Below are 14523 nucleotides of genomic sequence, written 5' to 3' on the forward strand. Positions count from 1 at the left end.
TTAAGGTGATAAGCCTGAGAAGCAAGGCGCTACCACCGAGGGCGGGCACAGCGCAGGTGCGGCTAGTTAGCAATTGGACGCAGACACACTGGCGCCGGTCAGCTCATAAAGGGGAGGTTCCATCTTGGATTGCAGCCACACCCAATGCATCAGAGCCCTGATTCTCGGCCTGGACAGACCTGCTGCCACATTCTTACGCCTAGGACCATGGAGATGGCCAGGGAGCGAGTGCAGCGGTTCAGCAAGGGGGCCTTGCAGGTTCTGGTTGGCGTGGTGGAGTGCAGGCGATCTATCCTGTTCCCAGACAGTGGCACGAGGCCTCTGCCCAATGACTAGTGCAAAATTTGGAGGGAGGTGGCTCACAGAGTGACCTCCAGCTGCATGGTGCCTAGGACCCCTGTGCAATGCAGGAAGAAGTTCAACAACCTCACTCGGGTCGTCAAGGTGAGTACCCTTTTCAGAATCCTCTTCATCCCTGAATGTGCACCTCACTTTGTGGCCAAAGGGTCCTGAAAGCCCCAATGCCCAACCCTCATCCAACACCTATGGGCCTTTCATGAAACTCACACGCACATTCAGCACTTTACACACTGTAAGGGCTAATCGACCATGGAAGGCAGTGCAGCCAAGATCAGGGCTTCACACTGTAAGGGCTATTCCACCATGGGAGGCAGTGCAGCCTAGATCAGGGCTTCACACTGTACTCAGAGCCCATCCTTTCTTTTGCAAGGCAAACTGGCCCATAACAGGAGGCAGCAGCAACGGACCAGGGGAGGCTGGCCTCACCTTCAAGCCCTCACCGATCTGGAGCAGTGAGTCCAGCGGATTATGGCAGGCCAGATGATTGGCCCCATCGCCACTGGAGATGCCTACCCCATTCTGGACAGCAATGGTAATGTCATCACCTTTTTGACCTCTCTCCTTCCACTTGTGCCTCACACCAGCATCCTTTGCCACTATTGAACCAATACAGTACATTGCAGCACTCATGCCTCCCTCGCTGCCACCCTGTCCTCACGCTAAAGCCACTCTTGTACCTCCCTGCTTTCATATGCTGATTCGCCAGGTGAGGAGGTGGGCCCTCAAGCTGCCACTGTGAATGATTCTGAAGGCGACGACGAGGAGGAAGCTGGACCATCAGTGCCACCCTCAGCTGAAGCAGCCCATGGCCATAATGGGGGCACGTCTTCCCTGGAGGGGAGCAGGGGGGAATGGTGTGAGGAGGGTGAAGCTCCGGGGCCCAGCGGGCTGCAGCAACACGGTGGGGGGGGGCGGGGGTAGGGAAGCTCGGCGGCCTTCTCCCCGGAGGGAGAGTCTGGCCTCGAGTCCTGCTACAGTGAGCGCAGAAGAGGTGCAGCTCCTCACTGAAATGAGCGCCCAGGCGGAGCACAGGCACACTGAGCTCATGGCTGCAATTGCAAGGATGCTCGAATCCATAGAGTCACTGGCAAGGAGTGTCCAGGACTTCAGCGTGTCACTGGCAAGGAGGGACTTCAGCGCAGCACAGGCAAGGAGTGTCCAGGACATTGGCGCAGCACAGGCAAGGAGTCTCCAGGACTTCGGTGCAGCACAGGCAGCTGCCACGCAAGTGCTTAGTGCTGCAATGCAGTCAGTGGCTGGTCTCATGCAGATGCAGATTGAGGCCACACGAGCACTGACTGTTGCCCCCCTTGCTGGATCGGGCACGAATTGCCGGGGCCCTCACAGTCTGTGCTTCAGCAGATTGCTCCACATGCTGCAGTTTTGCCTCGTGGGAGTGCCAGGGTGTCGTCCGACCAGGGAGTTGCTGCCCTCTGTCAGGATGACAGCATTCCTGCTGCCAACACTGTCACTTCTCCACTGCAGCTGCTACCACCTGTAGGACAGACTGCTGCCGCCCATGCAGAGTTGGAGCAGTCAGCAGCCGGGCCCTCTAGGCCCAGAGCTGGTCCAGGCCATTCCTCAAGGGCAACTGCAGTCTCAGTTTCTGAAAATCAGCAGCCTTCCCCCAGCCTTGCTGAAGCCACTGGCGTCCCATTGCGGAGGAGCTGCAGGGTGGGAAGGGGCGAATCTCGCAAGTGAAGCAGATCACCCTCGAAGGGCAAAAAGTAGGAGGTGTGGCAAAATGCTGTTAAATGTTTTATTGAAGGCCGAGGATCATGGTCATTTTTGGTTACTGTTTTGTTCATTGTCTCCAGGTTGTGAGAGCCAGTTATGTGACTGACTGCTTTTTTTTGGGTTTCTCTCTATTACTTTGTCATGCCGGAAGGGCACACAGTTTGTTCAATAAAGAAGTGTCTTTATTCAGAATGTGTATGTTTGCTCTTTGAAGTATTTGTTGCCTTGACCGGCTTAGGGGTTGCGGCATGGTTCCATTCATGTTCTTTCAATGGCAGAAGCCATTCCCTCAGAGGGGGCCTAGAACCAACTCGTTATCAGCCGTTGACAGGCGGCCCTTGAACTTTGTGCCTCTCTCCCATGTTGGTGCTCCTCCTCCTCCTCCTCCTCTTCTGCTGGTGCTCCAATGTCTAGTGGCAGTGGCTGAGTCCAGAGGATTGCCAGGTTATGCAGCATGCAGCACACAACAACGAAATGGGAGACTCGCTCAGGTGAGTACTGAAGGGCTCCCCCGGAATGGTCCAGACAGCGGAACCATTGCTTGAGCATGCCGATTGTGTGATCAATGATGTTCCTGGTCGCTTGATGGCTCTCATTGTATCATTGTTCAGCAGGGGTGCTGGGTGAACGGAGCGGGGTCATCAGCCAGGTGCACAGAGGATAGCCCTTGGCCCCGAGAAGCCAGCCTCCTGGGTGAGCCAGGGCCTCAAAAAGGTCTGCCACAGAAGTCTGGCGCAGGATGAAGGCATCGTGGCTGCTGCCTGGAAAGCGGGCATTGACAGTGAGTATCAACTCTCTGTGGTCACAGACCAACTGGACATTCAACAAATGGAACCCCTTCCGGTTGTGGTAATCCTCAGCATTCTCTTACAGGGCCTGCAAAGCCACATGCGTGCAGTCAATGGCGCCCCGGACCATGGGGAAGCCCGCTATTCTTGCAATCCCATTGCGCGCTCTTGCTGTTTGTCCGGGGTCATGGGGAAGGAAATGTACTGACGTCTCCTTTTAAAGAGGGCATTCATGACTTGATGGATGCAGCAATGCACCGCGAACTGGGAGATATTGTCAATGTCCCCAGTAGCGGATTGGAAGGAGCCGGTGGCATAGAAGTTGAGAGCCACTGTGACCTTCACTGCCACCGACAGAGATGTCCTGCTCCTCAATTGAGGCTGCAGATCTGGCTGAAGCAGGTGGCAGAGCTCAGTGACCACCTCCCTGCTGAATCGCAGCCTCCGAAAACACTGCTCCTCAGATATGTTGAGGTACGAGAACTGTTGGCGGAAAACCCTGGGACGGTAATGTCTCCTGTGCCAATGCCTGTTGGCCCTCCTCCGTGTGGCCATGATTGGCACTCCCTCTCGGCATCTCTGAGCACTCTCAATGTAATGGAGAAGCCCAATGTTCCGACCCATTGCAGCCCCCATAGTATGTGGCCACTCAAGGTTATGCCAGTGAAAAAGCTAAACAACTACAAAGTTCTGGTCAGAATCCAAAAGTACCTCTGCAAGAACAACAGAAAATGCTGGAAAAACTCAGCAGGTCAGGCAACATCCGTGGAGAGAAATTTGAGTTAACGTTTCAGGTCGAACCCTTCTTCAAAACTGGAAAGAAAAGAAATTAGATTGAAGGCATGGCTGCGATCGGACAAAAGAAGTGAAAGAAACAAAAGAGATAGACGAGATGGTAATAGGATGAGATTAGGTGTAAAGTGTACTGGCAGGGCAAGAGATAGCTGCCAGGTGTGAGAGTGAAACAAAAGGAAAGGGGGGGGGAAGGAGTGGAAAAATTACAAGAAAAATTGTGTAATAGGGGCCGAGGTTATGACCTGAAATTGTTGAACTCGATATTGAGTCCAGAAGGCTGCAGAGTGCCTAATCGGAAGATGAGGTACTGTTCCTCGAGTTTACGTTGAGCTTCCGTGGAACAATACAAGAGGCCAAGGACGGTGAGGTCCGAGTGGGAATGGAGTGGTGAATTAAAATGACAGGCGACCGAAAGCTCGGGGTCACCCTTACGGACTGAACGGAGGTGTTCCGCAAAGCGGTCACCCAATCTGCGTTTGATCTCCCCAATGTAGAGGAGACCAAATGCAGATTGGGTGACCGCTTTGCGGAACACCTCCATTCAGTCCATAAGGGTGACCCCGAGCTCCAGGTCGCCTGTCATTTTAATTCACCGCTCCATTCCCACTCGGACCTCACCATCCTTGGCCTCTTCTATTGTTCCATGGAGGCTCAACGTAAACTCGAGGAACAGCACCTCACCTTCCGATTAGGTGCTCTGCAGCCTTCTGGACTCAATATCGAGTTCAACAATTACAGGTCATAACCTCGGCCCCTATTACACAATTTTTCTTGTAATTTTTCCACCCCTTTCCCCCACCCCCCTTTCCTTTTGTTTCTCTCTCACACCTGGCAGCTATCTCTTGCCCTGCCAGTACACTTTACACCTAATCTCAGCCTATTACCATCTCATCTAGCTCTTTTGTTTCTTTCACTTCTTTTGTCCGATCGCAGCCCTGCCTTCGATCTAATTTCTTTTCTTTCCAGTTTTGAAGAAGGGTTCGACCCGAAACGTCAACTCAAATTTCTCTCCACGGATGTTGCCTGGCCTGCTGAGTTTTTCCAGCATTTTCTGTTGTTATTTCGGATTTCCAACATCTGCAGTATTTTGCTATAGTACCTCTGCAAGCGCTGACTCAATGCAGAAAGCGCTCTCCCTTTGTCTCTCTGCAAATCTCTCTCTCACAGAAGGAGTGGTCCAAAAATGGCTTCCACAAAGAAGCCAGGAAGAGCCCCCTTTAAACAGCGCCCCCCACCCCACAGCGACTGGGAACCGCTCCAGTCAACCAGTCGCTGGGAGCGACAGGCGGAAAGCAGGGGGGCGCCACTGAATTTCCAGTTCGGGGCGCCCCAAGGGCGTTGCACCATGAAATGACGTCAGGATCTGCGCGCACAGCTGAGCGGGCATTGCAGATTCGCGCCACCGCTAAATGTCCGCTCAATTTCGTGAGAGGCGCTGGTCTTGCTGTGCCCGGGCACTAGCCGCCTCGTGCCCCACTTATCGCCCTGTTAAGGCGCTAATGGGTGGCGCAACCAACTGAATTTCTCCCCCAACATCTTTTCTGCAACTGAGCTTTATTTAAATGAAGCTATTAATAAATTAATTTTTTTTTTTCTCTGCAATGAGGTCATTTATAGGGGAAAGAGTTCTATGTGTAGCAACATCATAAATACATTTAAAAAGATTGGCCAAGTGTTTCGCTTTGGACGCAATCGACAATCTGGGCACAAATTGTGCTCAAAATTGCTCCAGTTTTCAGAAGTGTTCTTTTTGCTCACGTTTCTGCTAAAATTCATTTGCACATTGCCAAACATAAAATCTTCCATGACCCAGGGCAACCTGGCAGTGTTTTAACACATACCTCCGGAGCACGCCTCTGACTGCGAAAGAATGACACACCTACTGGATGGTGGCAAAGCTGTGAAAACCTGTGGTCTGAGGTTGCGTGGTGGAGGGCAGTGAAATGGCCCACGGATCCCAGGGACACAGGCGGTGCAGAAGCTTGCCTGGGATCACGTGGGCCTGGTCCTCCAATCACAAAGCAGAATTCAATTTTAGTCATTTCCGATGGGAATCCTGCAATGAAATGTAATAAATATATTACAGGGTAAAACTGTCGAAAAGCAGTGGCAAACATTTAAGGAGATATTTCATAACTCTCAGCAAAGATATATTCCAGTGAGAAAGACAGACTCTAAGAGAAGGGTGAACCATCCGTGGCTAACTAAGGAAGTAAAGGATGGTATCAAATTGAAAACAAAAGCATACAATGTTGCGAAGAATAGTGAAAGGACAGAGGATTGGGAAATTTTTAAAAACCAGCAAAGGATGACTAAAAAATGATAAAGAGAGAGAAGATAGCTTAGGAGAGTAAGCTACCAAGAAATATAAAAACAGACAGTAAGAGCTTCTACAGGTATATAAAAAGGAAGAGAGTAGCTAAAGTAAACATTGGTCCCCTAGAGGAAGAGTCTGGGGAATTAATAATGGGAAACAGAGAAATGGTGGAGAATTTGACAAATATTTTGTATCGGTCTTCACGGTAGAAGACACGAAAAGCATTTCAATAATGGATAATCAAGGGGCTATTGGGGTGAAGGAGAACTTAAAACTATCACTATCACTAGAGAGAAAGTACTAGGCAAACTAATGGGACTAAAGGTGGACAACCCTCTGGACCCGATGGCTTGCATCCTAGAGTCTTAAAAGAGGTGGCTGCAGAGATAATGAATGCATTGGTTGCAATCTAACAAAATTCCCTGGATTCTGGAGAGGTCCCAGCAGACTGGAAAACTGCAAATGTAACACCCCTATTTAAGAAAGGAGGGAGACAGAAAGTGGTCAACTATCAACCAGTTAGCCTAACATCTGTCATTGGGAAAATGTTGGAGTCCATCATTAAGGAAGTGACATTTAGAAAATCATAATATAGTCAAGCAGAGTCAGCATGGTTTTATGAAAGCGAAATCATGTTTGACAAACTTGCTGGAGTTCTCTGAGGATGTAACGAGCAGGGTGGATAAAGGGGAACTGGTAGATGTTGTGTATTTGAATTTCCAGAAGGCATTTGATAAGGTGCCACATAAAAGGTTACTACACAAGATAATAGCTCACAGGGTTGGGGGTAAGATATTAGCATGAATAGAGGATTGGCTAACTAACAGAAAACAGAGAGTCGGGATAAATGGGTCATTTTCAGATTGGCAAACTGTAACTAGTGGGGTGCCGCAGGGATCAGGGCTGGGGCCTCAACTATTTACAATCTATATTAATGACTTGGATGAAGGGACTGAGTGTAATGTAGCCAAATTTGCTGATGATACAAAGATAGGTGGGAAAGCAAAATGTGTGGAGGATTCAAAGAATCTCCAAAGGGGTATAGATAGGCTGAGTGGGCAAAAATCTGGCAGATGGAGTTTAATGTGGGAAAATGCAAGGTTTGTCCACCTTGGTAGGAAAAAAAAAAGAAAATTATTATGTAAATGGGGAGAGATTACAAAATGCTGAGGTACAGAGAGATCTGGGGGTCCTTGTACATGAATCACAAAAAGTTAGCATGCAGGTACCGCAAGTAATTAGGAAGGCAAATGGAATGTTGGCCTTTATTGCAAAGGGAATGGAGTATAAAAGTAGAGAAGTCCTGTTACAACTGTACAGGGCATTGGTGAGACCACACCTGGAGTGCTGTGTACAGTTTTGGTCTCCTTATTTAAGGAAGGATATACTTGCATTGGAGGCAGTTTAGAGAAGGTTCACGAGGTTGATTCCGGAGATGAAGGGGTTGTCTTATGAAGAAAGGTTGAGCAGGTTGGGCCTATACTCATTGAAGTTTAGGAGAATGAGAGGGGATCTTATTGAAACATATAAGTTTCTGAAGGGGCTTGACAGGGTAGATGCGGAGAGGATGTTACCCCTCATGAGGGAATCTAGAGCTAGGGGGCATCATTTCAGAATAAGGGGAAACCCTATTCAATCGGAAATGTGGAGGAATTTCTTCTCTCAGAGGGTCGTGAATCTGTGGAATTCTCTTCCCCGGACAGCTGTGGAGGCTGGGTCATTGAATATATTTAAGGTGGAGATAGACAGATTTTTGAATGATAAGAGAGTCAAGGGTTATGGGGAACGGGCAAGGAAGTGGAGTTGAGGCCAAGATCCGATCAGCCATGATCTTATTGAATGGCAGAGAAGGCTCGAGGGGCTAAATGACCTACTCCTGCTCCTACATCTTATGTTCTTATGTAATGGAATCCCAAAATATGATCGAATTACAATTTACAGAATTGGAATTTAAATCATATTTAGCTTCATTCCACCAACCTCACTAAAAATTTAACTTTTTGACAATAATTTTCAACATCATTAAAACTCTAATCCAGGCCAATATTTGCAGAAACTCATTTGATACAGTATATGTGTATCATTTCTGATATGAAAATGTTTCAATCATGTCTGAAAATAAATCCCCTTACGCTGAAGCAAACAGACCCTGTACCTGTCCGTGGGAACAGTAATATTGCGGTGTGCAATTGCTGGCCAGTCGGAACTCTGCATGAGTAATTGCTTTTTCGTGGCCCGCCGGATGACTGTCAATGCATACATTGACAGACTGTAAGTTCTGGATTTCGTGCATCCGGTCGGTACTCTGAGAGTACTCCACCAAACCGACCGCAAATTTCGGACCATTATATCTTTTAAAAATTATTTTGCATTTCAATATATTCCTTGATATATTTAAGAGTGGTAACTTGTTACAGTTTTGTTATTACAGCAGAAATGGGTTTATCACAAAAAATAAGCCTTTTTAATCAGCATGTCTTGTCAACCACCTGTGAGTAATCCAATTTTAAATAACTGAAAATGACTTTAACAAATTATACAGAACCATTTACTACTTACATTGGTGTACAGTAGTCAGTTTCTTAGTAACTTAAATATTTTTTTAATATTTAAAAGCTTCTAAAACATGTCTATTTGTGTCCTTGTGTCTAAAAAGAAAACAGCTTACTTTTAAAAGCCTCCTCGAAGGCCAGCAAATGGAGGCAATTACTGGAAAATCACAGTGGGGATTAATTCGATGTGAGGGCATGGTCAGTATTGGGTGGGTGGGGGGTGGGGCTTCTAGCGTAATGCTTTTTAAACTAGCGCAATAGATCACAGAACCTTGATTTGCACTGGACATAATTAGTGCTTGAAATTCCTCGATCTTTTGCGCAGGTTTGGCCGATCTTAGGTGGATTGTGCTGAAACAAACAGCGCAACAAAGTGGAAACTCCAGGCCAAGACTTTTACAACTTTGATACACAAAGCAACCACAGCAATTCTTCCCCGATAAAGATCAATTAAAGCATATTGAGGTCATTTCTGAGTATATACTGACAGCTGGTGTGGTTTCCAGCCATGAACTCATATGTAGACAATCATCCCACCAAGTTCTGCACCAGGATAACCAGTGATGCAATTTTGTTCATTGTGATATAGGTTCTATAGGAATGCACGGTCTTCAGTGGTAATCCCAGTTGAAGTCACTTGGCCAAGTCTCCCATCAAATGTCGATGGTGCCTATGCAATCAACAGGAGACACCTGTATTTTTTTACAGGTTAAATGTTGCCCATATATTTTAATAATAAATGTATTACTATGTTACTAATACTCTATTGTCGACGATGTATAAAAATCATACATAAACTATAGTTAATTTGGATTTTGCTCGATAATTTTTTTTCAAATCAAGCATAATGCATGGGCCAAATCCTGCTGGAGCAAGCACTGTTATTGATTCTTTTTCCTTCACTGTTCAGCTCGAATATAATTAGCGCTGTAACTTGCTGGAAGTGAGAGCTGATAACGACGTGACAAGGTCAACACAGCATCTGGAACCTTAGTGAAATTTGAAATAGTTAAAATCTGTAAGAAGAATTTACTACAATCCGAAATGAGACTCAACAGTTTAAATTGTTCTCTTTCTGGGCTGCAGAGATTGATTGGCATTGCATTAACAATGATCACGTTGTTAAAAGGGTACTTACGCTGTTAATTGTGAGCCCTAACTTTTTGCGGCGAGTTTAATGGGCAATTAATGTGCAATCCAGCAAGTTCTTAAAAATAATGGGGAAGCTGAGGTCGAGATGCCTTTTGTGTGAAGCAAATGGCGGAGCAGCATGAATTGACCAGCAATTTCTGGAGATTCGCAACACTCAGAGTGTCTCTTAACCCCCTGAACATGCTGGCTGATTTGTGCATTAATGACGGCGTGTGTCCTGAACTCGCCATTATTTTTCCAGGACAATTCGGCCCATAGAGTTTACTGTTCCTAATTCAAGGTATCCGATAATTCACATTAAATTCCCACTTTGCTGTATTATCCACATTGTTTAATTCAAATTGTTGGAAAATTAAATTTTTTAGCACAAAAAATGACTTTGAATTATCAGGAGTAGACTGTTGTCTCTATAATATGTCAGATTTGTCTATCAGACTGAAATCGTGGCACAAAGACAAACGTGGAACATAAGAACATAAGAACATAAGAAATAGGAGCAGGAGTAGGCCATACGGCCCCTCGGGCCTGCTCTGCCATTCAATAGGATCATGGCTGATCTGAATCTAGACTCACGTCTGCTTCCCTGCCCTCTCCCCGTAACCCCTAATTCCCTTATCTGCTAGGAAAATGTCTATCTCCATTTTAAATTTATTTAATGTTGCAGCTTCCACAGCTCTCTGGGGTAGCAAATTCCATAGATTTACTACCCTCTGAGTGAAGAAGTTTCTCCTCATCTCAGTTTTGAAAGGGCAGCCCCTTATTCTAAGATTATGCCCCCTAGTTCTAGTCTCACCCATCCTCACCGCATCCACCCGATCAAGCCCCCTCACAATCTTATATGTTTCGATAAGATCGCCTCTCATTCTTCTGAACTCCAATGAGTAGAGTCCCAACCTACTCAACCTTTCCTCATACATCAACCCCCTCATCTCTGGAATCAACCAAGTGAACCTTCTCTGAACCGCCTCAAGAGCAAGTATATCTTTTCTTAAATAAGCAATTCCACTGAGAATGTATATTAATCTGCACTACTTGAGTCTCCTGTACAGCGGTACAACAGAAAACATGGAGCTTACATGCTTTAAAATGAATCTTTGAGGCTTTTCAACAAAGTTAAGAATCTTCAGAAATATAAATATTTCGTATGTTCATATCAAATCAACATAGGAACATTGGAATTCCTGGATGAAAAAAGACCATGGTCCATCTAGTTCACCTTCTAGCATCCTGGTACAATGGTAATGGAGTTGTTGACTGAACATAGAAATCAATCTCTATCAATTAGTCTACAACAAACCCAGAAATGACACAAAACCACAGTGGTGGGAAACTTTGAGAACCATAGGTTCAAAGTCAACTTTTCCCTCTCAATTATGCTACACATGTCATGTCTCAAATTACTCATATTCTGTATCCAATAATGTTGTTTTCTGAAAGAAATCAATCTAATTTGCATTTGAATGAACCAATACTAATTGCTTCCACCGTCGTCCCTCGGGAGTCTGTTCCATAGATTGACCAATCGCTCACTTATGTATACGTTCTATAAGGTGTAGGATTCACAAAATTCCCACATTTCCTAAGTTATTAAATAAGGGAACCCTGAAGGACAATGGCTTTTGGACTTTATGGCAAAGACTTGCAAGGTTAAAAGCAGGGCCCTGCGCAGCATGTCAAGTTCAAAACTCAAACTTGACGACCAGACCACCACCAGAAGAACAAAACCCGAAGTTTTCCACTCTACAAGCTAAAGTACCCAACAAAGACTTGACTCCCTATCTCTAACAGAGAAAAGAAGGTACTTACCCAGACAAATCCACAACCGCACCCTTACCGCATCTGCGGACTCCACCCAACTGAAGAATCATTGCAGATTCTAAGGCTGGGATCACGTGGCGATGGCAGGCCCCAAAGGACACAAAGAGCGAACCCCAAAACGCAACCGGCTTAATTGACAGGATTTGAACTGTCAAGAAATCCATATTGGTGAGAATAATCCCTGGCTCTTGTAGTGCAATTTAGTTAGATATTGGGGGTGGGACAAGGGTAGGAGGATTATTAACGTGATTTTCCCTCATTGTGCCATGTGCTCCCCATTCTTAATTAAGTGTACTCTTGTATGCCTGTAATCATTCCAGTAATTTAAGTGTGTCATTTTATTGTGACTCTAAATAAAATACAGTTTTCTTGCACCAAACCAGTTGTCTACTCCAATTCCACCTGTTCCTAAGTCCAGTGTCTAGAACCCAGGGGTGTGGGAGCGATTCGAACTGCTCAAAAACAGTCAGGGACAAAGCTGACTTCACACACCACCCTCTACAGAATGGCGACAGCGGCAGCACTCCGGCAACAGTGGTGCGATATAGTAGACACTGATTCGGAAGAGCAAACTGTAATGGAAGAGAGGATTTCTAATTATGTATTCAGTAAAGTGAATATCACTAAGAAGTTGATCACTAATCTGTTAAAGGCTGGGTGTCCAGTAGATGCTGCAGCTAAATGGACAGAAGGGAAGGATCATAAGAAATCCATAGAAAAGGCAGTCTGGCTGATGTGCTTCAAGAAACAGATCCAGCTTTTGGATAGGCTCATTGAAGTACAGGCAGCCGAGATACGGGAGTCAGCCCTGGAAGCCCAAGCAAGGTTGCTGGTGTTGTGTATGTAATATGTGTGCTACTTTGAACCTATGGACAGGACTGCACTACTTGTTGGGCGTAGTGATACGCAGTACTGCTCCTGGCCATAGGGGTATAAATAGTACTGTGGGTACTGATCCCCCTCAGTTCCCGCCTGTGGGCATGAAGTAAAGACCTATGTATAGTCCCTACCTCCAACCAGTAAAGACCTGTTTGAGTTATACGTTTAAGTCTTTGTGTTAATTGTTCAATACAATACACATACTTAACACTGGCGACGAGTCGGTTCGAACCCTGCGGCAGTTATTCCACAGCGGCTTCGTCCAAAGACAGGACGTTGAAGAGAGGTTCCAATCCTCAACACCCCACTGAAAACTGAAGGGCAGCAGAAATCCTGACAGCTGCCAGCGACTGGAAGCGACAGGCATTAGGACCCTGAAGCCTCCATAACCTCGTGGGTAAGCCAGAGCCCGGGAGGGCACGAGCGGGTAAGCCAGAGCCCGGGAGGGAGCGAGCAAGAGCCGCCGAGCGGGTGAGCCAGAGGCCGGGAGCCGCTTCAAGCGGGAGGCGCTTAGCGGGCCAGCGATCGCACCGGTGATAAGGGCTGAGAACCGTTTCGGGCGGGCGGCGCACCAGCGATCGCACAGGAGATAAGAGCCGCAGTCGGGCTGAAAGTCAGCGATGAGAAGCGCGGGAAAACCGCCATTGAAGTGGGCGGGGAGAGCGAGAAGCGCGGGAAAGCCGCCATTTTTCACGGGAAAACCGCTGGGGAAGAAGGCAGAAGCGGGAAAACCGCCATTTTGTGGGCGGAGGACGACGGCAAGAGCGGGAAGCTGCCATCTTGGATAACAGTAAAAAAAAAAAAATCTGAGAAATTGCAAATCTGTTAAAGTACTACAATGCCTAAACACGGGAATATTAGCAACTTTGATAGTGACATCGAAGATTGGGCCATATATGTTGAACGAGTTAAAAATTATTGTAAGGCCAATAAAATTCGTGAGGCTGATAAAGCACTAACATTATTAAATTTAATGGGTGCGAAGACATACGGGCAATTGAAACACCTGTTATCACCAGATGAACCGGCGGATAAGACGTTCGATGAGATTGTTACTGTCCTGAAAGATCATCTAAACCCCACGCCGCTGATGCTAGCGGAACGATTTAAATTTTACGACAGAAGGCAGCTACAGCATGAAAGCAATGCTGATTATTTGCTGGAATTGCGTAAATTAGCGAAATATTGCCAGTTTGGAACGGGACTGACAGAGGCACTTCGAGACAAATTTGTGTGTGGTTTATTTAAACAGGATACACAAAAGCGACTGCTCGAGGAGAATGAGCTGACGCTTGAGAAGGCGGTCACTATGGCAGCAGCGCACGAAGCCGCAGCGAGAGGCACGGCAGTAATGCAGCTACGGTCACCGGAGCTCAGTGCACACAAATTGGGTGTGAGTTCTGGCAAATGTTATCGTTGTGGAAAGACAACGCATGATCAGAACCAGTGTTGGTTTAAAAACCAAGAATGTAGAACTTGTGGTAGGCTTGGACATATAGCTAGAGTATGCAGGTCAGGGAAGAAGACCAGCAACAAGAAGTCACCGCAAGGAAAATACGCAAAGGTACACAAGGTGACCGAACAGGAGTCCGATTCAGACGCTAGCAGTAATGAACTGGCTAGCTTAAGCTGTAATGAACTGGCTAGCTTAAGAGTACTCAACGCTGGTAAGGGTGCAGACCTCCAGACAATTTGGGTCACTCTTCAGATAGAAGGAGTCCAAGTAAAACTGGAATTGGACACTGGATCGGCATTGACGGTCATAAATAAGAAAGATTACGGAAAGTTATTCCAACATATTCCCCTACAGGATACGGGGATTATATTGAAAACATACACGGGGCAAAGAGTGTACCCCATCGGGAAAATAGAGGTTGCAGTGGTCCACAAGGGCGAAGACAGTCAAATAATGGACTTATATGTGATATCTGAAGGAGGTCCTCCACTACTAGGACGGGAGTGGATTAGGAAAATGAATATGGACTGACATTTCCTACAAACAATAACGAGTGAGAACTCGGTGAAGATAGTCGGCCCAGACTCTGGAACGGATGATGGTAAGCCCAACTCAGGTGCAAAAGACAAAGTTTCAGCACAGAATTCCACTGAGCAACAACAACATAGT

At 46.5% G+C, this 14523-nt stretch overlaps 1 protein-coding gene across 1 annotated transcript in view; it reads left to right on the forward strand.

Annotated features, from left to right (window-relative positions):
- LOC147111622 (neutrophil collagenase-like) overlaps positions 1–14523 on the forward strand; it is a 105048-nt gene that overhangs the window by 44037 nt on the left and 46488 nt on the right. Inside the window, 1 exon segment of the mRNA XM_085998285.1 lies at positions 9139–9257. Coding sequence (XP_085854411.1) covers positions 9139–9257 — 119 coding nt within the window.

The sequence above is a fragment of the Somniosus microcephalus genome, chromosome 10 (assembly GCF_052327205.1).
Source record: "Somniosus microcephalus isolate GS21.2 chromosome 10, FLI_Smic_1.0, whole genome shotgun sequence".
Classification (NCBI taxonomy): Eukaryota; Metazoa; Chordata; class Chondrichthyes; order Squaliformes; family Somniosidae; genus Somniosus; species Somniosus microcephalus.